This window comes from Pseudorca crassidens, chromosome 11 (genome assembly GCF_039906515.1).
Source record: "Pseudorca crassidens isolate mPseCra1 chromosome 11, mPseCra1.hap1, whole genome shotgun sequence".
NCBI lineage: Eukaryota > Metazoa > Chordata > Mammalia > Artiodactyla > Delphinidae > Pseudorca > Pseudorca crassidens.
In genome coordinates this window covers 11282437-11307531 of record NC_090306.1, presented here as the reverse complement: position 1 = coordinate 11307531, position 25095 = coordinate 11282437, and the positions used below count along the sequence as shown (strand labels likewise).

The 25095-nt window shown below is 38.7% G+C and overlaps 2 protein-coding genes across 5 annotated transcripts in view; one reads left to right on the top strand and one right to left on the bottom strand.

Moving 5' to 3' along the window:
* PLBD1 (phospholipase B domain containing 1) overlaps positions 1-15407 on the top strand; it is a 72946-nt gene extending 57539 nt beyond the window's left edge. The window contains exons 7-11 of the mRNA XM_067695765.1: positions 2477-2677; positions 2784-2924; positions 7292-7477; positions 8158-8264; positions 10286-15407. Of these exons, the coding sequence (XP_067551866.1) occupies positions 2477-2677; positions 2784-2924; positions 7292-7477; positions 8158-8264; positions 10286-10453 (803 nt within the window). The 3' untranslated portion in view covers positions 10454-15407. The remainder of the gene's footprint in view (positions 1-2476; positions 2678-2783; positions 2925-7291; positions 7478-8157; positions 8265-10285) is intronic.
* The window catches only part of ATF7IP (activating transcription factor 7 interacting protein), a 127452-nt gene continuing 113611 nt past the window's right edge, over positions 11255-25095 (bottom strand). For all 4 annotated transcript variants that reach the window (XM_067695761.1, XM_067695763.1, XM_067695760.1 and 1 more), the window contains 5 exons: positions 22821-22899; positions 21083-21238; positions 18720-18902; positions 16994-17106; positions 11255-15873 (listed from right to left, as the gene is read on the bottom strand). In XM_067695761.1, the coding sequence (XP_067551862.1) occupies positions 15451-15873; positions 16994-17106; positions 18720-18902; positions 21083-21238; positions 22821-22899 (954 nt within the window). In that variant the 3' untranslated portion in view covers positions 11255-15450. The remainder of the gene's footprint in view (positions 15874-16993; positions 17107-18719; positions 18903-21082; positions 21239-22820; positions 22900-25095) is intronic.

Genomic DNA, 25095 nt, shown 5'->3' with positions numbered 1-25095 from the left:
TGAGCCTGCACTCTAGAGCCCACGAGCCACAGGTACTGAAGCCCTGGCACCTAGAGCCCTTGCTCCCCAACAAGAGAAGCCACCACAGTGAGAAGCCTGGGCACCGCAAAGAAGAGTAGCCCCTGCTCACCGCAATTAGAGAAAGCCCGCGTGCAGCAGTGAAACCCAACGCAGTCTAAATAAATAAATAAAATTTAAAAAAAAAGAAAACAGTCATTGAAATTCATCTCATACTTTGCTTGTCAATCACGCCTCCTATGTCTAGACTGTGTCTTCTCAGAGGGGTTGCCCATTAAAATTTCATTCAAGGCTGCCATCCCCTCATAAAGCTTTGTACCACCTGAAGTGTGCATCCTTCTGTCATTTATGCAAATCTCTGTATTGGCTAATGACAGCCTCGTGGAGGCTCATTGTGAGTTAGTTGTACACTGCTCTCATCATGTAACTTTCCTACTCAGAAATTTCCAGGAATTAAAATTCAAAATTGGAGGTGAATGACATCACATAGTCCCAGGTTATCAGAGGAAGGGAATAAGGAACAGAGAGGCAAGAGAAGTGCTAAATTTGTTGGTGGCGATGCAGGGAACTAAAAGGCCGGCCTTCTGACTCCCAGCATATTCGCTCTGAAGTCTTAGGCGATCCCGTTATTTTAGCCCACCCCACCTATCCCTGTCAGGTCTAGAGTAAATGCACAATAGCTTGTTTGTTGAGTGAATGAATGAATGACTGTCTTTGCCCGGCTTCCCAGAACACGCACTCTCCTGTGCTACATCTACTGCTGTGCACCTTCATGCATAGTATTGTTCCCACCTGTGATGCTCACTGCTCTCTACCTGGTCAGCACTCACACAAGCTTCAAGACTCAGATCCACTTCCTCCATGAAGCTCTCCTCTTCCAGCCTTCATTAAGCCAGAAGAGGGAGCGCCATGGAGGCTGAGCATAGGTGTTCAGACTTAGCAGAAGAGCCCTGGACTGGATCAAGGACCTGCATTCCAGGCCCAGGTCTGCCAGGAGCTGGCTCGGTGATCCTGGATAGATCCCATCGCCTCCTCTCGGAGCGCCATTGGTGTTGCTCAGTGCATGACATGCATAGTTCTAGTGAGGTGACATTAGGGACTTCCTGAAAATGTATTTTCTCGCATGTTAATAGAAATGTATTTGCTTAAATGTACTGGTTTTGGGGGGAAAAAGCCCCCAAAACATTAGACCCATGGTTCCTTGGATATTATTTTATGTGATAAGGCTAAGTATTTTAAGTTTAAAAAGAGAGCTCATGTAAGGAAAAATATTACGTAAAGCATAGCACAGGTAGTAATCAGACATGGCAAAGATAATAAAGTAGTATAAAAACGGTGGGAGTTTGCGAGGCCCTGGAGGCGCTCACCACCCTGGTTCCTTTTAACTCTCCCTGGGCTCTTCTCTGACCTTAATGTAGCACCGCCAGCTTGTCCATCACTGTTAGTTACTGACGACAATATAGCCTCTCTCGTTGTTACAGCTGTGTCTGATATTCCTTGATCTCTACCACACTCATCACAAAATAAATCACACAATAGGCCTTTAAAAAAGACTTGTGGGCTTCCCTGGTGGCGCAGTGGTTAAGAATCCGCCTGCCAGTGCAGGGGACACAGGTTCAAGCCCTGGTCTGGGAAGATCCCACATGCCGTGGAGCAACTAAGCCCGTGCACCACAACTACTGAGCCTGCGCTCTAGAGCCTGCGAGCCACAACTACTGAGCCCGCATGCCATAACTACTGAAGCCCACGTGCCTAGAGCCTGTGCTCCGCAACAAGAGAAGTCACGGCAATGAGAAGCCCGCGCACCGCAACAAAGAGTAGCCCCCACTCGCCGCAACTAGAGAAAGCCCGCGCACGGCAACAAAGACCCAACACAGCCAAAAATAAAAACAAATAAAATAAATTTATTTAAAAAGAAGACTTGTGGCTCTGCTGATTTTCCAACATTTGTAAAACACATTGACCCAGAGCGTCAAAACCATGTTCACTTTTATAAATGTAGATACTTTTTCTACTTAAAAAAATTAAGTAGACTCATTACATAAAATGTGGAAAATACAGAAAAGGAGAAAGAAAGAAGGCATCCGTATTCGTACTGTCCAACAATGAATCCTGCTAATATCTCCCCCTAATTAAAAGTTTTCCTGGAAAATCCTAGCAAGTGAGGATCTACTCTGTTCGTCATTTTGGAAACTTGGAATAGTCCCGAGTTAATGTATTCTTGTCATCCCAAATCATAAAATCAAAAATTTTCAATGGCAGATCCAGGGATGGAGGTCCACTGGCACCTTTAGAAACGGCAGTTGAGTAACTGCCACAGAGGGGAACCAAAGCTGGGAGAGGATAATAATAACAGCCACTGCAAAATGCACTGTGTACACGAAGCTCTGTGCTGACACTGATGGCTCAGTATTTTGCATATGTGTTACGCTGATTTGTATATTCGTGTTTCCTGTAGGGTTTTTGGAGTCTCTGGACGACTTTTACCTTCTCAGCAGTGGTTTGGTATTGCTGCAGACCACAAACAGCGTGTATAATAAAACCCTACTGCAGCACGTGGTACCCAAGTCTCTCCTGGCCTGGCAAAGAGTCCGGGTGGCCAATATGATGGCAAACGGAGGCAAGCAGTGGGCAGAGGTCTTTTCAAAATACAACTCTGGTAAGTGGCCCTGCAGAGTAACTTTTAGGCATGTACGTACGTTTAGATCTGGAGTTAACCAATAAAGCCATACCCATGCCCTGTCTTCATGTCTCCGATATTTCAGGCACGTATAACAATCAGTACATGGTCCTGGACCTGAAGAAGGTAAATCTGAACTACAGCCTTGGTAAAGGCACTCTGTACATCGTGGAGCAAATTCCTGCATATGTAGAATATTCTGAACAAACCGATGTTCTGCGGACAGGTATTTTCTTCATGCTGGAAGTCTGATTGTGTGTGTGTGTGTGTGTGTGTGTGTGTGTGTGTGTGTGTGTGTGTGTGTGTGTGTGTGTGTGATGGGTAATATGTGCTGTGTGAATGTATGATGCGGGGAGTATATGGTGGGGAAGGAAGGAGGGGAATGCTGTTGCTAGTCACACAGGGAAAAGAATGACCAGGTTCAGCACAACATGTAAAACCTGCCCCTCAGACTCTTACGTGACAGCATGATTACCTTTATGCGTAGACTGGGACGAAGCCAGGCATTCACAATCTTATGACTACTTATGGTTCCAGTATTACCTTCTCTGCTGGGTTCCCAAGTAAAGTTTTAGTTCAGCAACTATTTATGGAAGTGCTACTCCGGCCCAGGGACTGGAAAAGCGTGGATGTAGAATCCTCAACACACAGTCTGATAGGGAAGCAAGGCACCTAAAGAAGCTATTAGAGCCCAGAAAGCAACAGCAGTGATACGCTCTGGTGTAGCAAACCTGGTGGTGACGCCGTCAGTGGGAGGGATGAGAGAAGGCGGTTCTGGAGGGCAGGGTCACAGCCCAGACGTTGGAAGTACTGGCTTTGGAGTCACATTGCCTTGATTGGACTATCTGTTCCTCAAAATCTTATCCACTCTGTCCAAGCCTCACTTTCTTCATCTGTAAAACCTGACAGTAATGGTACGGGTCCCTAGTCACTTACTCGTAATTACAAAATCTCAAAACTCTAAAAGTTCTTTGTTCCTTTGTCTTTTGTCCTAGCTCACTTGTGGTAGCCAAGTATGACCTGATCTGAACTCACTCGGCAGCAAAAACTAACTTGAACTATTTATGGCCTCTATTTATTCCCTCTCCTCTGGAGAGAATTTATATGTCAGGCTACAGAGTTATCAATGTCTTTGATTATGAGGGGCTCCCCACAGAGACTGCAACATCATCTGTAATTTACACACCATTGCTGTTCTGCAATCTGGAAAACCCTGAGTTCTGAAACACATCTGGCCCCCAAGAGTTTTGCGATGTGGGAGTGCAGACCTTTGCAGTTCCACAGGGTTGTCACGATAATGAACGGAGATAAGCTTTGTGGATTCTTGAGCACGTTGCTGACACTCGGCAAGTCCTAACATCTTGCCTTGAACGTAGTGCTCAGCACACATAAGAAGTCCTCACTGAATATTTGTTGAATAAATGAAAGAGAAGATGATGTCTGCGTGGAGGTTTACAGGCTAGAAAGGAGCTCAGCCATTTGACAAGAGGACAAGGTCAAATAGAGGCATGAAGACCATGGTGTGACGGAGAAACTATTAGCCCAAGACAGCTAGAGAGGAGGCTGTGACACGGAAGATAGGTAGTCAGAGGAAAATACAGCCTTTGGATCCTGATGAGCAGTCAGTTTAGCCTTTATACAAAGTCCAGAGATAAACCCATGAACCTATGGTCACCTAATCTACGGCAAAGGAGGCAAGAATATAAAATGGAGAAAAGACACTCTCTTCAATAAGTGGTGCTGGGAAAACTGGACAGCTACTTGTAAAAGAATGAAATTAGAACACTCCCTAACACCACACACAAAAATAAATTCAAAATGGATTAAAGACCTAAATGTAAGACTGGACACTATAAAACTCTTAGAGGAAAACATAGGCAGGGAAAACATAGGCAGAACACTCTTTGACATAAATCACAGCAAGATCCTTTTTGACCCACCTACTAGAGTAATGGAAATAAAAACAAAAATAAACAAATGGGACCTAATTAAACTTAAAAGCTTTTGCACAGCAAAGGAAACCATAAGCAAAACAAAAAATCAGCCCTCAGAATGGGAGAAAATATTTGCGAACGAAGCAACCGACAAGGGATTAATTTCCAAAATATACAAACAGCTCATGCAGCTCAATATCAAAAAAACAAATAACCCAATCAAAAAATGGGCAGAAGACCTAAATAGATATTTCTCCAAAGAAGACATACAGATGGCCAAAAAAAGCACATGAAAAGATGCTGAACATCACTAATTATTAGAGAAATGCAAATCAAAGCTACAATGAGGTACCACCTCACACCAGTCAGAATGTCCAACATCAAAAAATCTACAAACAATAAATGCTGGAGAGGGTGTGGAGAAAAGGGAACCCTCTTGCACTGTTGGTGGGAATGTAAATTGGTACAGCCACTATGGAGAACAGTATGGAGGTTCCTTAAAAAACTAAAAATTAGCCTTTATCCTTTAGAAAACTGGAGTCTTTGAAAAGGGAGAACACACAGGTCTGAGAGAAGACAGGAGGAGAATTAGAAACTTGAAATAGATCAGCTGAGAGATGAGAAGGAACAGAACCAAGATACGGTATGGATCCTGGGGGTCAGGGCCGGTCCTTCATTTCCCAGGTCCTCGAATCCATTTTGTAACGACACCCAGAGGGAACCACCTCACTCCAGGGTGGCTCCTGCCAGCTAAATGCAAATAATGTGCATAAAACAGAATTAATTAAGGTGGCAACTTCAAGAAGATCAGATGCTACCAAGTAGCGGACCTACCTCCTCTTCTTGTTGGAAAATCCACCTGAGAAGTCAGATGGTTAGGTGGCTACTTGGTTGGCGTGGCAGTTCAAAACCGAGAACCTAGCTGTCGGACTTGGTTCTCAGAGCCTGATAATCACAGGAAGCCGCTGATTATATGCTGGTAGATTCAGGTTCTTTGCAATCCCATCCCTAGATCCCACGAAGAAATCTACCCTGGGACTAAAACAAGTTGATGCTGATCTGTCTGTAGTTTTGTTTTGTTTTCCCCCAGAGGCAAGAAGAACACAGAGTTAAACTCATTGAGTGTCTGCTATATACTTGACATACCTTTTACTTATATTCCTTTGTTTGACCTTCATAACGTATTTCCAGATAAGTAGTTTCGTTACCGTCTTACTGTAAGGGAAGAAAGGCTCAGAAAGAAACGTGATTTTCCTAAATAATTAAGCGATATCATATAGCCATTTAAAAAAAAAAAAAAAGTCCCGCAAACCTCCTAGTATTTGGAAGCAGCTGTGATATGCCGATAGAAGCCCTGGGTGATTTTAGTCAGAAGGAAGGTATTCGACCTCTCTGAACCTCTGTTTCTTCCTTTAGAAGGAGGGATGCAATATTTATACATCAGCAGGTATTGTGTTGTTATATAAGATACTCTATTTTAAATCTTTTTTTAGTCATGAAGCTTTATGTGAAGTATAAAGCGGCCATTTTTATTATTCATTTGAGCTATTCACATAGAGAATTCACATAGAGAACTATAATTATAAAAGTTAATATTCATCTAGTGCTTACCAAGTACCAGACCCTGTTGTAAGCTACTCCATCTGTTTGAACTCATTTAACACTCACAATGATCCTTATAAGGTAAGTACTATCATTGTTCACATTTTATAGACTGAGGCACAGAGAGGTTAAAAACTTCGTGTAAGGTCACATACCTAATAACGGCAGGACCAGGCTTAAGGTCCAGGCAGTCTAACTCCCAAGTTGTATAACCTAGGTACACTGCAATAATAAATGTGACTTTTAGCCTGCACTTTCAATGTTGTCTTTATCTCACTTCTTCCTGATGCTGGCTCTGTGCCCCAGAATCAGCAAGGTTGAATGTCTTGTCATTTGTTTTCTCTTAATAAGTTCACCCCCGAGTAGGGGATCCTATAAAACAGTAAGAAGGGAAAAAGGCAGACAAGGGCTAAGAGAATATAGGAGTGGGAATTAATCCCCGAATGCTGAAGGCTGACTGTCCTATAGGCAATACCTTAGGCCACTGTAATCTGAGCTGTTCCCGAAATGTTGATTTTACTAAAGTTGTGTCACACGTTTGACGCCTAGTGTCGTTGGCACACTGTGAAGCTCTGAATGCAGCTGAGCCTTTATGAATGTTGAGCGTCAGAGGAGTTAATGCCTACTGGAACCATACAGACCATCTCCATTCCCCTCACATTATGAACTCTTCCTTTCCCTCCTCCTGCTAAAAAAAAGGGGTTGGGGGAATGAGGTTAACTGCCTAAGGTCTAGTTATTCAACCCTGAGCCTAGAATTCAGATAATCTTCTGCTTAATAGATTGCTTTAAGAATTTGGGGTGAAAACCCAAAGAACCCTGATGCTTTTCTTCCCCTCATGGAATAATCTAGAGGTCTGCTGAGTCTGTAAATGTCAAAGGATCTGTTTGATTGCCAGGGTTCACAGTCATTATTTTCTCTGTAGTATCATTTTGTAATTACACAGCTGTGCCAATTTTCAAAAGAAAGTACCACGAATAACATTTCTTTGGTTTCCTCTCTCTTCTGTCTTCCTCCCTGTCCATCCCACCCTTCCCTCCCTTCCACTCCAAATTAGGCTACTGGCCCTCCTACAACATTCCTTTCCATGAAAAAATCTACAACTGGAGCGGCTATCCAATGTTGGTTAAGAAGCTGGGTTTGGACTACTCTTACGATCTGGCTTCACGAGCCAAAATCTTCCGGCGTGACCAAGGGAAAGTGACTGATATGGAATCCATGAAATATATCATGCGCTACAACAGTACGTAGCACATTTCTCACGAATCATTCTTCAAAACTCCTTTTCTTCCCCATGGATAAAGAATCCATGTCATTTTATCATCTCTGTACTAGAAGGAATTATAAGAAGTTATTGAATTATTTAGTATTCAATTGATACTACGCATATTATATACACAACAAATAGAATTTTGTCCTCTTTTATAAAAATGATAGGGAAGAAGATTCTACATTTTTTTTTTAACTGAAAAAGTTATATGTAAAACACAGAAGAAAAAACCCATGTAGGGTACTTTTTTTACCCTACCGTCCCAAACACAGATTTCCTTCCAAGGAGAAAAGCAGCTACTAAAACAGCAATTATTCATAAACACTTTATTTTTGATGAACAGTATCGAGTCAGATTTGTATTTATTTTGTTAAAAAAAAATGTAGGTACGTTTGTCCTCTGTTACCTTTCTTCCATCCATTCTTCACTGTGCAAGGTTCTTGAGACCAGGCTGAGCCTGGAGCAGGGGACTTGGCGGTTGCCTCTTCCCAGTACAAGTCGGAGGTGACTTCTGTGTATGGGAGCAGGCTGGGCCGAGGAGGTCTCTCGGGTATACGCTCTGATCATCTAGGCTTTGACAGGTCCAGTTTACTGTGGATAAGTGGATCTCAGAATGGTCAGTGCTCACTCTTTTCCCCATCACTGTTTCCTAGATTACAAGAACGATACTTACAGTAACGGTGATCCCTGCAATACCATCTGCTGCCGTGAGGACCTGAACTCACTTAATCCAAGTCCTGGAGGTTGCTATGACACCAAGGTAACACGCTATTGGTTGTTTTGGTTTTTTTTTTTTTTTAACTTTTTGTTTTATACTGGAGTACAGCCAATTAACAGTGTTGCAGTAGTTTCAGGCGCACAGCAAAGTGACTCAGCCATACGTAACATGTAGCCATTCTCCCCCAAACTCCCCTCCCATCCAGTCATTACTGGTTTTTGAATTTAATTTCTACCAGCACCTAGGCCTTTTCAAAGGCAGAGCTGCAGAGGTTTTTCTGGCATAAAACACAATAATGTCTCTAAACACAAACTCAATTCAGGAATCAGCTTTTTCAGAGATGCTGGTGGTAGGTCCTATTGCCTAACTTCCAGTTCCTGCTCGGCCACTCAGCAGTAAACCACATTATCTTTTATGCTTCTGTTTCCTCATCTGAAAAATGGAAGTAAGAGTACTTGCCTCAAGGGTTGTTGTGAAGAGTCAACACTTAATAGCTATAAAATGCTCACAACAGTACTTAGTGGGTTGTTTGTAAACATACACGATCGTGATGGTGGTGGTGGTGATATTGTGGAGGTTTTAAGGTTTACCAGGCCGGCCCAAAGTCCAGAGAACATACCGAGAGCAGTGTGATTTCACGTTACACAGGAACTGAATGTAGCCGAAGGAACAAGTATTGGACCAGATGCTCAAGCAATAAAGACTTTTCACTATGCTAGAATTGTTAAGTGCCGTAACGTGTCTCACAATATAGGTAATAAGTTTGCAGTGGGGCTGAAGCCCACTCATATAGGCTTGTGAGAACCAGTTGTTAAAATAGTTGACACCAAGTTGATAGCTTGAAGTGGTGGAATAGTTACATCGTGGAAATCAGCAAACACTACAAATTGGGGTCTTTTTCCCTCAGAGAGCTAGTTAGTTAAAAATTTACCAGGATTTGGGATGTCCAAGGTTGTGAGTTAGCCATTTAGTTGGTGGAAGGAATCATTCTACCACATCCTTTTGCACTTTTGGCTTGGGCATATGTCTTTTCATTTGCATCTCCAGTCCTAAATTCTAGAAGAAATCTGTTACAAGCGGAGTTAGCTGTTCTGACGCTCTGGTAACTGTAAGAATGCCAACCCCCCCATACCTTATTTTTTCTATCAGCTTAATGTCTAAACAGAAGATGCCTTAGAAGAGTTTGAGGCAAGCTTTAGCCTTAATGACTCTCAAAATGTTGTGTAAGAAAAATTTAGTGGATGTAGCGAGCCTGGCACACATGAAGCCCCAGTGAATGCTTTTGCATTTATTTCTTTTTAATGGCATTTGCAAACATTCAGTAAAGTGTGTGAAAAGTGTTATATCCATTCCAGAACACACAAAGAGAATGACTTGAACTGGGGAGAACCCAAGCCAAGCTTCCATCTGCCAAGTTTTACTTTCTTCAGGAGACAAGAGCCTGCCAGTTTTTCATCAGAAAAGTCTCTGTTGAAGCATATACTTTAAAAATATCATTTCTCTTGAGCCATTTTGAATATGAGGAAAACCAGAAGTTATGAGACGTTTCCTGCTTTCCCCTCTAGGCTTAAGATCTGCTACTACCCAATGTTCAAGTGTTTTTAAGAACCACGGACCTCACTTTTCATCGAGTTCCTTCTACTTTAATACTCGTTAGTGCCCTGATTCATAACAACTTTTACTGAGGAATTAATCTATTCTAGGCACTGCTTCAAGTATTTGCTCTCATTAATCCTTATGACAACTCTTCTATGAAGCAGAGTTTTTTACAAATGAGAAAACGGAGTCAAAATACGTTTTGGAGCTAGAATTCCAAACATGAGTAACCTGATTCCAGATCTCACACTTTTGGCGGTTCGTTTAACACACTTCTACTAGTCAGTGCACATTTGAATGCCAGATAGATGCAGAAGAACGTTATTGTGGAAGCCTGTAGGATTTCACTTTAAGGGGAGCTAATATTGTGACTCTGGACGAGGAGCAGGAACGACAAGTACAGCAGGGATGTAGTCTAGCTTTTGCCCAGCGGTTTCCTAAAATGTCCCCCTCTCCTCTCTTTGCAGGTGGCAGATATCCACCTGGCGTCCGCGTACACAGCCTATGCCATTAGTGGGCCCACAGTACAAGGTGGCCTCCCTGTTTTTCACTGGAGCCGTTTCAACAAAACTCTCCATGAGGGAATGCCAGAGGCCTACAACTTTGATTTTATTACCATGAAACCAATTCTGTAACTTGACATGAAATGGAGGGAGATGAGATACAAAGGGCACTATTTTAACTACGTTTTCCCATTCAAACTTAGTCTTAAAATATATTCAGTCTATCACTTTCATTTTTCACTGCCAATTTTGTCATGTTTAAAACAAGCATTTACTACAGGGTGGAGCACTGTAGAAGAAAACATTACATACGATGAACGACAATACCGTTTTAGCACACAAGCTTATACAAAAGAAAGTATGGTAGAAGCTGCTCCCTCGCTCACCAAAATCCGTTCTCTGCTTTTAAGCCTGGCCCCGCAGACCACACCTCCCAGGCTGCCCTGGGCAGCTGTGCCACGTGGCGGAGTTCTCGCGAGTGGACTCTTTCCAGGCCTGGCCCCTAACAGCCTGTACTGCTCATGCTGTTTCCCCTTCTCCCAGCTGGATGTGCTTGATGACAGAGCTCTAGGGGGTGGTGGGACCTGCAATAGGAATACTCCAATAGTGTTCTTTTCCTGGTCATTAGGAAGCAACAGCTGAGTCTTTTTCTGGCGCAGGATAGGCACATAATACAGCAAACTTTAACGTTGTCTCCCATTAGTTAAAAGCAGCATATCCAATCTGGGAGCAACTCTGCATAACAAACTTTTCTTTCAAAGCTGGAGAACTGTATGTGGTTTGAGTACCGTGGTACCGTCAAGTTAAGTTAAACGAGCCATACTGAACGGTGTAACAGTGACTCTCAACAAGGTGAAAGACTCCCAAAAGAAAAAGCAAAGAAACACAAGGGCTGAGAATAATCAATCAGAATGAATCAGAGTACACAGGATGTGAAAAACCCAGCAGTTTATTTCAAAGTATAAATTTCAGGCTTGCTGAACAAAATCCCACTACAGTTAACACTTATACAGACAACACTCTACTGTACATTTAAAAAAGAAAAACCCCACAAAAACCTTCAAAACCTAATAAAAATAGGGCAACTTGCTATAGCCCAGTTTCTATTAGACATTAGGAAGGTCTTACATTGTCTTATTATTTACACTTTCAACTGCAATAAAGAAAAATCAGGATGCAAGTTTACTACAAAGGAATTATTTTTATATTTAAATTTGAAATGGTTGATAAAACACTAAAGCCAGGATTTCCCAAAAGGTGTTTGATTGCCCAGTTACCTTATTTACAAACAAAATTTTTTTAAAAGATGGCAATTAAATATAAATGATGGGTATTAACTGACTCTACAAATAAAAAAAAATGAAAAACTTATTTAGCATGATAAAATAATTTGACCAGAAGACAAAGCATGTATTTGTATCATCCTATTCCTCCCCACTGGCTGGCTCAAGGGGAATAAGTTTTAGGAACTGGATAAACCTGCCGCACTAACAAAACACCTTATAGGAATTGTTCTAATCTTTTTCTTTTTTTTGTCCCAAAATTTTAAAAAAGGGGAGGGAGCCTCATTTGCCCAGTAAATAGTAAGGCAGGCAGAATCATACACTGGTTTTAGATAGAGTTATTTTCAATAATCTAATACTGGGACATGGTATTTCTGGAAATTAAAATAAAACAGGCCAATGATAAAGCTAAAGTAATGAATAAATCATAGGATACTGAAATAGCCCAAGAAGGAAAGTCCCGGAGAACACTTGGAAGTGTTTGCCGTAACCTACTGTGCTAAGATCACAGTGTATAAAGGTGAGAGAGGAGGATACCACAGGCATTATTTTCTTAATCTTGTACAGTACTGGAAAATTCGCAGAATAAGACAAAAGTGTATGCAGTATTGACACCTTGCTGCATAAATGATCATTTTGAAAGTGTAAGCAAAAGAGCAAACAACAAAAAAAAGCTACGTTAACACTTAATCCAATATAGCAAGAGAACTGTATGGTGCGGCCCACCTAAGGAGTTCTGCTGACAGGTGGTCCTAAGATTCCAAGCTCCTTGCTTTAGGTCATTTTTTTCAATTAAACCTTTCATTTACTATCTGGTAATGGGGGTCAGGAGAGTGGGGAACACCTCTCTGTGAGGCAAATGGTATCCCAATAAACACTCACTTCTCAAGGAAGAAAGCTCTACTCTTCACTTCTCTCATAAACTTCTACTGTGTTAAACAGCACACAGTTTTCTGCATATTTTAAAAAGTGAGTCCAGAGAAATAGAGGGATATAGTTACCTCATAAAGTTACCTGTTAACAACAGATGTCTTTGTATGTAATTTATAAATTTACTGGCAAGAACATAATTTTAAAATGTGAGGCTTACACTTAAAACAGGGTGAAGATTACTCTGACAAAGTGCAAAGTAGAGAGTAACAAATATCACAATCACCTTTAAATGTCATATAAACATCCTATATTTCAGGCTGAAGTATCAGAAGTTTCCAGGATTTCCAATGAGGCAATACTTACACAAGTATTGTCAGGCTAAAAAGGTAGCAAACTTGCATTCCCAAAATGGGATTATCAAGTTTATTTATAACACTCTGTGAAAAGATATTGTGAAATAAAAAAAGGTACCATGGAGTGTGAACTGCTATTAAAAAAATCTGTAACCAGTAGCTATTTCTAGTTGAGTCCTCCATTCTCTGTCCCCAAAGAAACAAACCAAACAAAAAGAAAGTACTCCTCAACATGAAAACCTGCCCCAAATAAAAGCCTAGAGTTCTAGCCTAGCACCCATAAGTAACTCCAATATAGCTGCTGCCTATAAATCCCATGGCAGGCTAACTGAAGGAGACCATCTCATAATATCTTTTCCCTCAAATAATCACAATTTCTCTTTGTACCTTCCCTCCACCACCTGTAATAAAGTTTTATTTTACTGTAGAAAATCTATTTTTAGGGTTACTATTTAAGTATTTTTTTTCTCTGACAGAAATGACACAATATAGGCTAAAATAATATTTTCATTCTACTGGGCTTTCTTCACCTGATTATATAATGCTATGAAAGCTTTAAACAAAAAAAAAAGGATTAGTAAATATAAATAAAAAACGTTCACCAGGGGCACCTTTCTAGGCTAGGTAAGCAAATTATTATCAAGTGACCACAAAACCGGTCAATAAAGAACAATTTCGAACGTGGGCTTTCTATTCTGTAGACAGGAATGATCTTGAACACATAATTAATACTGCAACCATTGCAGGTAAAAACATATATACATGCAGATATCAGATAGGTGCTCACACACATCTAGAAGATCATCAATTTCTCCCTTTAAAGTTTCATTGGCATGACATTGGCAACTTCTTTACCATCATCATTAGTACTAGAATGAGTAACGTCTACATAGTTGGTTGGCAAATACAATTAGTGGAAACTTTAATTCTTATTGTGGTCTCATTTTCTGAAAGCAAAAGGAAGATTTTGGATTTACTTTTGGCAATCTGTAGGCTTTCTTCAGCATCAATCAGACTTCACACCCAACACGACAGTACACTGACCGGTAAAAGTCTCTAAAGAGTTTCTTTACAACTAGAATGCTTCCTTATTACAAGCCACCGAAGTTGCAAACAAAGCAGCATTAATATTGAAGCCATAGCTCCTGCTTATAATTCCAGGAAAAATTAATGACTGACTTATTTAAGAAGGTAGGAGTATGAATTCAAATATGATATGGGAAGATGACTGGAAAATTTGTTTCACAAACTCCACAAATTCCTTTCCACGTATGGCCAACCACGCTCTCACCCCCCAAATTACACCACCTCTCCTGTCTTAAGCTATCTACACTCAAACATGTACCTGATACCACGTATAGCTGGCACTCATAATGAAAATCCATGACCTAAGCTGAACTTGATTAAAACTTTGAAGAAGAACAGAGAAGCACAGAAGTTATATCTAATTGTTACATAAAATGACTCCAAAGGATATACTTTAAAAATCCTATCCAAAGCTGACATACAGTAAATCAGACAAAACTTAGCACCATCAAAACAAAGTTAAAAGATTAAGACAGGAAGAATGACAGGAGAATAAAGAAGAAACGGAGCTTTCCCTTTGATAGTTTACTCACTGTATTTTGTGAATTTTACTATTTACTTCCTTTGAAAGAATACTATGCTTTGGGTGATAAGGTAAACTAGAATTGCTTTCATCATCTCTAAAACCTTGTGCAACATAGATACCAAAATATATTTGAAGGAAAATTTTCTTACACAACGTGGTGCAAAAATAAAAAGCATTTATATTCTTGGAAGAAAAGAGCAAGTCAAATTTTTGGAGTTAAATGTAGTGATGTCACTGATGAGACTATTTATAAAAGGCTTGGTCTAAAATTTACTTGAGGGAGATGTGCTACGTTTGGTGGAGATAAAGGAGAAATGAGGGTGAAAGGCTGTCAGGGAAGAGTAAATAATAATGGACAAACGGCCCTGTTTACTTTTGTCGTTAATCTTTAAGGCACAAAATAAATGGAAAAACCAGATTAGAAAAGGGAGGGCCCATTGCAGATCTTTTTCATCTGACTGACAACCCAGAAGAGACAAAAGAAAAGATGAACAGATCCTTTCCTGTGTTCAAATTAACCTATTTTAAACTATTTAACCATTTTGCTTTTTATTTTTTCTTTGGGTTCCATTTAGATTCAGTTTAAATCATTTATCTATGAACCTACAGATCTCTGAGAAGCAGAATCATGCCAGATACATACCTCAAATCCTTTGATCTACTTACTTCACACTGGAAGAGAGGTAAATTTGAGAATGAAAATGGGAGATTCCACTGCAATAAACATATAAATACAGAAAAGCACAAACACCCACACATATACCCCAGCCTCAGAACTAAAGCAAGGTGCAATTTACATTTCAAAACCTTGAAGCGTGAATTGTTCAGGAAAAGATTCTGCTTTATGGGCTGAGTTTATTCTGATTATAAACAAATGTAATGTATATACACATCTGTCCAAGAAATCTTGCACAGTGTGGATTTTACAATGGGTATCATGCACAAGATTAAAGCGAGACCCAAATGTGGAACTTTTGAAGAAAGAGGAAGAGATAAAGGCCCCAAGGTTTAACTGCTCTGGGAAGAAGAGATCACATCCGTTGACTGAGGATCACAGAAAGGTCCGAAACGTCCATAAATATCCTTGGCTCGTACTGCAAAGTAGTATTTGCTTCCAGATACAAACTGGGTGAGAGTGCATGCCATGGGCAAGGGAAGCGCCTTTACTTCTCCAATCTTCTTCCACTGGGAGGGCACAGTGGCACTGGGCTCCTCATGGTAAGCGTACAGATGGTAGCTGTCGACGGCGGCACAGCTTCTGTCCACCTCGAGGACGCTCCAGGACAGCACAATGCCGTTTTGACTCTGCACCCGGGCTAACTTCAAGTGCGGCTTCTGAGGGGGAGATGTGCTGGCGGCCTCTGGGGGCAGGCGCTGCGGCTGCGGGGCTTCTGGTAAGGGCGCCGGGTGCACAGGGCGTGAGGGGGGCTCCTGGAGGAGGAAGAGGCACGCCAGTTTATAATGGCCACAAAGAGGGCCGCTGCTGAAGGGAGAGCACAGCACCCTAGAGAACATTTAGAGGGGCTTCACCTTACACCAAGAACCCTGGGAGACACCAGACCCCATGCCATTTCTGGCAAGTTCTAGTTGATGATTTGTAACCAGTAACGCCCCGCACGATGAGAGCTAAGGCTCCTCCCACTCTACGTCTGAGGTCTAAAATACTGAGTTTTCCTTGGGAAACAAAAGCCCTTGCTGATGGAGCATCATCTTGATAAAAACTGAAATAAGCATCTACTTCTAACAAAATAATTTATGATTTGATGATCTGTACTACAGATACTTATTTTAATATAACATTTTTAAATAACATGTGTGGCAGTCTATCATGTAAAATTTGAGTATCAATTCTACTTTCATTTTCAAACTGCTTTCCCATATAAAGACAGCAGCGTATTCTCATAAGAAAGCGCATTTAACGCTGAATGTATATTTTTTTTCCCTTGGTCAGCACAAAAAAGGTGACATTTATATTGGACTGTGAAAGACAGAATTTAGAAATGTAGAAATAGTCACAGACCTTTCTGCCAGTAGGTAAAAGCATGTTATTTAGATATCGGGTATGTGAAGAAGAACATACACATTTGGAAAGGTAAGTTAAGGCCAGATGACGAAAATGTATGAGGTATGACCTTGGGTTGGTTACTCAACCCCTCTGTACATTAGCGGCCATACCTATAATAAAGGTATTAAATAAAAACTAAAGTTAGAACGTGAAAAGATACTTTTTAAAATATCCTTTTTAATACTCCAAAATGCTCTTTTTAATTTAACCATGAGTTTAAAATGATCTATTTCACTTTGCATGCCCCAGATGTGGACTATACACTGTTCACGACCACAAGCAGACTCAGTAATCCTCAACCATCATTCCCTACAAACATTTGCTCACAATGGTAAGGTCTATTTTCTTCAATAAACTTCTGCTGGAGACACAGAAGACCTGTCATTTCCTTTTGATATAACCAGTTTAAAGAAAAAGGTACCAACTGCAATGATATTTGACGGCTTTACAGGTGAGAATTTTGTGAAACCAAGCATCCACACTTACAGTATGCACTTGTGGTGGTCGGTGATGCACTGTGAGCTGAGGTCCTGTTGATCCCAGGGTTAATCCATTGTTTACAACATATGTAGTTGCTTGAGGCACTCGAACTGTAACACCTATAAAAGAAAATTCAGTGACAAAATTAGAATTCTATTCCAAATTTGGTAGAACACTGAATTAAACATTTAAAGTCAGTAAAGTGATGTTTTTAAAATTCAAAAGGAAAAATATTTCTATTTTTCCATAAGTCTATACTCAGCTAAAGTATTATTTGAGCATGAGGATAAAGAAACTCTCACATATGCGAGCTACCAAAATAAAATCTACCTCTGTGAACTTTTCCTCAAGTAGCCACTGCAGGATATATGCTCCCCAAATGAGAGAGGAAATCAAGAAAGAGGAGAACAGGAGACTTAGTGGACAGGAGAGAAATAAATGCCGTCCCTACCAAAAGGACTATAACCGAAAATCCTAGAACGCTGAAACACTGGAGCTGTAGACATGTACAAGGCAAACAGGTCAGAATGGAGCAGTGTGACTCTAAAGAGAGAAAGCTTGAAGCTATCTTCACAGAGATCGCTGCCGCCTCCAGGACAGGGAAGTTATCCTTGCCTTGCGTTAATGAGGTTCCTCTTTCTTTCCATGCCCTGCTGATCAGCTGAGGATACTCATTTCATCCAACAGAAAACTCTTCTGACATACATCAGGGCAACAAACGCAGAAAATTTAGAAGCCACCCATGCCTCAACCATATTCCTGCCATATATTCAGTACCACCATGTACCCTGACTGGGGTGAGCCCAGTTTCCCAGAATTCATTCATGACACAGTTGACTGATCTCCCCAGAGAAAGCTCTTGTAAACTTGAGAAAGCTGAAGCCAGAATGTGAACCAAAGACTCTGCTTAGTTTATTTTCTCCTAGAAGCCATCACCTAATAATGGCATTACTGAAGTTTCTTTAAACAGCTGGATTTGCCCTTGCTATTAAATTTTGCAAAACTAAATATTTTTAGTGATACATATATAGATTGCAAAACCATACAGAAAAACAGAAAGTAAGGATGATGGTTACCTCTGATAGAAAGGGAGAGGGATGCAATTAAAGGCGGGCATATAGTAGACTTTTGGATACTGATAAAGCTCTATTTCTTAGGCTGGTGGGGAGTTCATATGTGGTTCATTTTGCCATTTTTCTTTAAATTTTAAATATATCTTTTACAGAAACTTGTTTGTATGATATATTTTACTACTAAAAATATATATATATATTTTTTTCCATTTATATACACATACATATACATATGGAAATTACAAGTTACCTTTAACATTTTCCCATCTTTTATTTCTCAGCCACTTTCCATACCTTTAAGACTCTCTCATTGGAGGCTATCTTTTACCATTATCTCCATCTGGGCTAAGTCACAATTGACCATTCCCACTTTAACTAGGCAAGGTGTCTCAACAGAGTACAGACCAACATCAAATAGGGTACTGTGATAGTACAGGCCATAAGTAATTAAATTGAAGACAACACCCAGAACACATATCAGATAATATACAAGTCCAATTTTTCTGGTTAACTCTCCTAAGGGAAGAAAAATGAATTAATAATAGTTTTAATATGATATTTAGCACTTTTTGCTAAATCTAATGTCAATATAAGCTACTCCAGCTAAGTGCTAAAGAACTACGTGTAACTTGGAGCCATATACAGGAAGAGTCTCTTACTATTTTGGGGATTGACCTGCCGAACAGCAGGAGCCTGCATAACAGTTCCTCGCAGGGAAGCCTGAGCTGGTGGTGCGGGGAGAGCTGTATAAACCACTTGATGGTTTGCAGGAGCTCTTGGTACAGGGAGCCTCGTGGTCACCTGAGTTACTGGACGATGCGTTACATTCACGGTGGTTGGAGCTAATGAAAAGCAGAAAAATATATTAAAAATGCAGTAAATGTTATGCTAAGTAAACAGTATTAAATGATAATTAATTTTATACAAAATCTGATTTACTACAATAAAGAGAACTAGAGACAAGCGACTCCTTTTGTAATCGTGGAAGGTAAGAATGACAGGGCCAATCAAAATTAATACTACTACAATCCAAGCTTCAGAAGAAAAGAGTACCTCAACCAGGTCCAACGCCCTTCCTACTCTAGTTTAACTAGATTAAATAAGCAAGTGAAGATGAAGAAAGGGTTTAGACCTTGAGAGTATGATCTTATAGGAGTGATTTAAAAGAGTAAATTTTCCCTTCCTCAGTGTTAAATTATTCTTAGCAGAGTGGAACTTTCGGCCCTCCAGGCCTTCTACCGATGGGTATAAATCCAAGAGAGTAACTCTGTGTTCCCCCAGTTTAAAAAAACTGGCTATTATAATTGACATTTTCTTCAGATGAGCCAAACCATTTCTTACTCAAAACAATAAAACACCCATTAAAATACAGGCTTCTTCCTTCTCTACTGTGGCATTCCTCCTAATTTATGTTCCAGAGAGCATTAATGCCTTGAGTGATATTAACACATATTTATCAAAATATGAGTCCTAGATGTTCACTGACAGCATAGAAATACAGTAATGATTTCAGGAGTTAACAGTTTCTTGTTAATAACTCTCTGAATTAGAATTTCATTTTATAAATGACCACATATTAACTATATAATAAAAATCAATAATAAATATACTTTCATATGGAAAAATGGGCTCTATAATAAAATTAATTTGGAGGTAAACACTGGATATAATAAAGAGACTGCTTAGTCTTTACATATCCTAACTTTCAACGTGAGTCTTTCAAAAGCAGAAAAAAGTAAAGTATACAAGGAGGAATACTTATCTCTTCATCTCCTTATTCCCCATTTTACTATCTGTATTGTTCATGGGTTTGCATAATGACATTTCCTTCTAAATTATCTAAATTAGGTGACTGTCATTTTATTTCATTTCACTGGATCAAATTCCACATGAGCTCAATGTATACCTTAATGAGAAGAGTGCTTATATAAGCATTTTGCAGATAAATCTCTTACGCAATAGGCTATTTTTTGAAGAAGACAACCTGTCTTGATTGGCTTCTAAACAGATTAGGAGACACAGGCGACATCTTGAAAATGTCTGATTTATAGTTTCTTGAGAGGTAGCAGGTAAAATATTAGTGGTTCTGACAGTAGTGTTAGGCCAGTTAAAACTATTTCTAGTTAAGAATCATTTAAAAATTCTTGTTTGATCAGTCAATTATAACTTCTTGGTTATAATCAGAATGAATCATTACACTCATCCCTTCCAGAGAAACTATATTCATTTCTGCTGTTTACAGTGGCAAAGACATATATAATTGAACTCTTCTTTATAACTATTCTGTATCAGTGCTGCTACTTGAGACTGTCCACGAAATTAAGTCATACTGCATTCAAAAACATACATTGCCTTCAAAGTAACAATGAGGACTATTCTTAATTTTCTGTCTAATCTTTTTTTAAAATACTTTATAGTTTTTATAACTTATTACTAACATAATTAGGGTTAAAATCCAATTCATCTCAAGGGAATGAGAAGACAAGCCACAGACTGGGACAAAATATCTGCAAAAGACATATTTGATAAAGTACTATTATCCGAAACATACAAAGAACTCCTAAAAATCAACAATAAGAAAATGAACAACACGATTAAAAAGTGGACAAAGAATCTGAACAGACACCTCACTAAAGAAGATAACAGATGGCAAACAAGCACACGAAAAGATACTCAACATAACATGTCATTAGGGAGATGCAAATGAAATACCAATGAGATTCCACTACACCTATTAGAATGGTGAAAATCTAAAACACTGACAATACCAAATGCTGGATGTGGAGCAATAGTTCCTCACACTCATTGCTGGCAGAAATGCAAAATGGTACAGCCACTCTGGAAGACACTTTGGCAGTGTCTCACAAAACCAAACATATTCTTCCTGTATGATCCAGCAATCACGCTCATTGGTATTTACCTAAATGAGCTAATTTTCTGTCTAATCTTTCCATTCAATTTCATAGTCATATTTCACTGCAGGCAAAACTAAAGTTTCAGCTTAGTGATTCAGCATATTTACCTGTAGGTAGTAAGTGTATGGTTGTCTGAGATGGTCCACTTGTTGGCACCCCAGATGGCTGAAGAGGTGGTGCTGGCTGGATGGGTTGCAGTGGTCGAGATATAGGCTGAGAAGAGCTCATGGTTGACACAGGAGTGTGATTTATCTTTTTAGGGTCTGTTAATTAAAAGTGAGACAATATGATTATTGATAGAAAAAAATTAGAAATACAAGTTTATCCTTGCCATTCAGTCACATGTACCCCTAAGAGAACAATTTCTTTGTATTTTAATTAAGTGTACTTTTGCCAATTTGAAAACCAAGTCAGGAACTTAAACAATTCACTGTTGGCTCTATCACAGATTCTAATTCACATTTAAAGAAAACACAGTTTTACTTTTTTTTTTTTTTTAACGAAAGAATCCTACTTCTAACTCAATACAACAAATTTAAGGCTTTAGCAACTGCTACTTTAATACTTGAGTGTTGATGAAGAACAATGCACTTTAGATGGGAGAATTTAAGTAACACTCAGTGGTGGGGCAATGGAAAGAGACTCCAAGAGGCAGGGGTGATAGAAAGGGAACTGACAAGAGCACTGATAACAAACTTTGCTTACTTTACTTTTTTATCTAGAACCAGCCTTACCTGTGTCTTCTCAAAAATAACCTGTATTTATTTTTGTGCTCTAGGAAATTCCTTCCATTAAGATTTCTCTATTAAAAAAAATAGTAAAAGCAATACAGAAAATCTGAAACTTTTAAACAATAATCAGACGGGCATGAATTCAACCCTGACAAATGATGGCACAAATCTTCCAATTTTACATCAGTTTTATAAAAAAAAAAAAAAAAATTGACTTTAATGTCACATAATGAATTGTATAGCTAATTAATTTTGTTTTCCTAAAACCAACTTAACTATCTTATTCCCTAAAACGTAATTTTTAAAAATCTTTAGTTTTAAAAAAAATTTAATGTCTTTAAGGTAAAATAATTAGCACCTGATCCTATTAGATTTTCCACATGTATTATATAATTACCACCACAAAGTTTTACAAATATGTCTGTGAACAGTTATTCTCAAATAAGTTTGAGAAATACTTTATAGCTTGAATCATTCTTGGAGATTTACACTGTAAATTAGCATAGCAAAGGCTCGGAGAAATCTGTATTAAGGAAAAAATCCATATAATTTTAACTCAGCCTTTTCCAAGCATATTTAACCATGAACTTTTATCACAGAACACCTATTAACACTGTGGAAGAATAACTGGGAAAATTGGTTAATATCTAACCAATATAATTTCTAAATATTATAACTCAGAATAATATTGAGAATTCTGGGTGTGCATGGTTTTTAACATTACTTTCATTTAACATCTACATTAAAACACACACACACATGGAAAAAACATTTAATTTAAAGTCAAAAGACTTGGGTTTAATTTGCACTCTGAATCTATCCTCAACTCTAAAATGAGCAGTATAGGGTTATTGTAAGGATCAAGTGAAATAACAGATATAAAAGGAGAGGTGTTCCACAAGTCAAATATTCTCCTAGTTGCTCTGTTTTCCTTTATGCCTTGTCCATATACATTCAAGATTTGATTTCTATTTTTTAATTCTAATCTTAAAAACCCTCTTTCTAAAAAGGACACAAATAATGGGGTAGAGATCTGTATTCACTGAATATAATGGATTAAGAGAGAAAAATGGTATCAAAGCATTCCTTAGTAGGATTACTTATATTTAAGTACCTTGTGAAGCTCCACTCTCTTCATCATCCATTGTCAGATCAATGACCCCACCTGAATCGTTGCCTGTGGCTTTTCCACTCTGAAAAAAACAAAACATCTGCATTTTGCAAAGAAAACTCTGGCAGACATGAGGAAAATAAAATAATACTGAGGGGAAACAAGGATAATGCACAGCCTGGTTCAGTTTGGACACCTAATGGCTTCACCTGAAGAAAGAGTGTTTGTCAGATAAATGACCCAAGGATACTCATGAGCTAAATATGTGCCACATAAAAAATAACTTTGAAATCCTTTCACAATAAATTTTTTTTTAAATTACACTGTCAATTGCATAGAGCTATTAAAGTGACGATCAAGTGTGTTAAGTGATTAACTGTAAACAATTCATTTTCTTTTTTTTAAATTTTCTTTTTTTTTTAACTTTTTCTCTCTTTTTTTTTTTTGATGTGGACCATTTTTAAAGTCTTTGCTGAGTCTGTTACAATATTGCCTCTGTTTTACGCCTTGGTTTTTGGCCCCGAGGCATGTGGGATGCCATTACCCCGACGAGGGATTGAACCCACACCCCCCACATTGGAAGGCGAAGTCCCAACCACTGGACTGTCAGGGAAGTCCCATACAATCCATTTTCTAACATTTAAATGCTGACCAATCCTACACTAAGTTATCAACGTTAATTCACAAAAACACTAAAGGCAACTTTAAAGCCAGAATTAGGTTACATAAAATAATATATTTTCCCCTGAAGAATGCTGTCGTTTGATAGGATGTGATGTGCTGTAATCAACTGCCATCTAAGTTGACTGAAGTCCACCCACTGCCCAAAATCATTAGAAATGTAATTTAAAAATTTAACTACATAATAGCAACAAAAAAGGAAAGCAGTACAAAACAGACCTGAAGAGCCAAGATCTTCAAGTCAAAAAGACTGAGTGCATCTTTTAGTTCCAACACATACAAGCTATGTGAATTTATGTTAAAAGCACATTTCCTCAATTTCCAAAATTTGGATATGAAGTCTATTATAAGGATTAATGCAAATATGCATACAAAGAGCCTAACACCAGGCATGATACATGGTAACTGCTTAATAAATGCTAATCATAATTACTTTATGATATATTATATCAACTCCAAATGATTAAGGCTTTCATCTATAAAACTCCAATTTTGCAAAATTAAATAATTCTTTGACGTTAGATATTCAGGCCAAATCCAAACACAATGATGTAATTCTAAATCTTACACTTATAAACCTTTCTTTGATAATGACTTCATAGAAAATGACTTGTTTACAAACATCACAAATCTGAAAAATCCAAAATGAAAAGTTCTTAACAAACCTTGAAGAATATAACAGAATCCACTTGCTACAACAGATCTATATGGTCCACTTTTCAAACTAAGGTCCACTTTTAAAATTAAGTTTTAAATTCATCAAAAATTACTAGACAAACATGCAAACACCAGTAAAGTAGAACCCAACTAAAGACAAAAAGATAGTCAATAAAAATAACTCCAAGTGGAGCCAGATGTTGAATTCAGCAGACTTCAAAGCAGCTGTTAAAAATATGCTCAAAGAATTACTAGAACAAATAATCCTAAAATTTATATGGAATCACAAAAAAACCAGAATTGCCAAAGCAATCCTGAGGGAAAAAAACAAAGCTGGAGACCTAACACTCCCAACTTCAGACAATAAACAAAGCTACAGTAATCAAAACAGCATAGTATTGGCATAAAAACAGACATATGGATCAATGGGTCAGAATAGAGAGCCCAGAAATAAACCCACACACCTACAATCAATTGACCTTTGACAAAGGAGGCAAGAATGATACAATGGAGAAAAGACAGTCTCTTCAGTAAGTGATGTTGGGAAAGCTGGACGGCCACATGTAAATCAATGAAGATAGAACACTCCCTCACACCATACACAAAAATAAACTAAAAATAGCTTAAAGACTTGAATATAAGACATGATACCATAAAACTCCAAGACAAGAACATGGGCAAAACATTCTCTGACATAAATCATAGCAATGTTTTCTTAGGTCAGTCTCCCAAGGCAACAGAAATAAAAGCAAAAATAAACAAATAGGATCTAAAGAAACTCATAAGCTTTCGCACAGCAAAGGAAACCATAAACAAAACGAAAAGACAACCTTTGGACTGGGAGAAAATATCTGCAAACGATATGACTGACAAGGGCTTAATTTCCAAAATATACAAACAGCTTATACAACTCAATAACTAAAAATCCAACAACCCAATC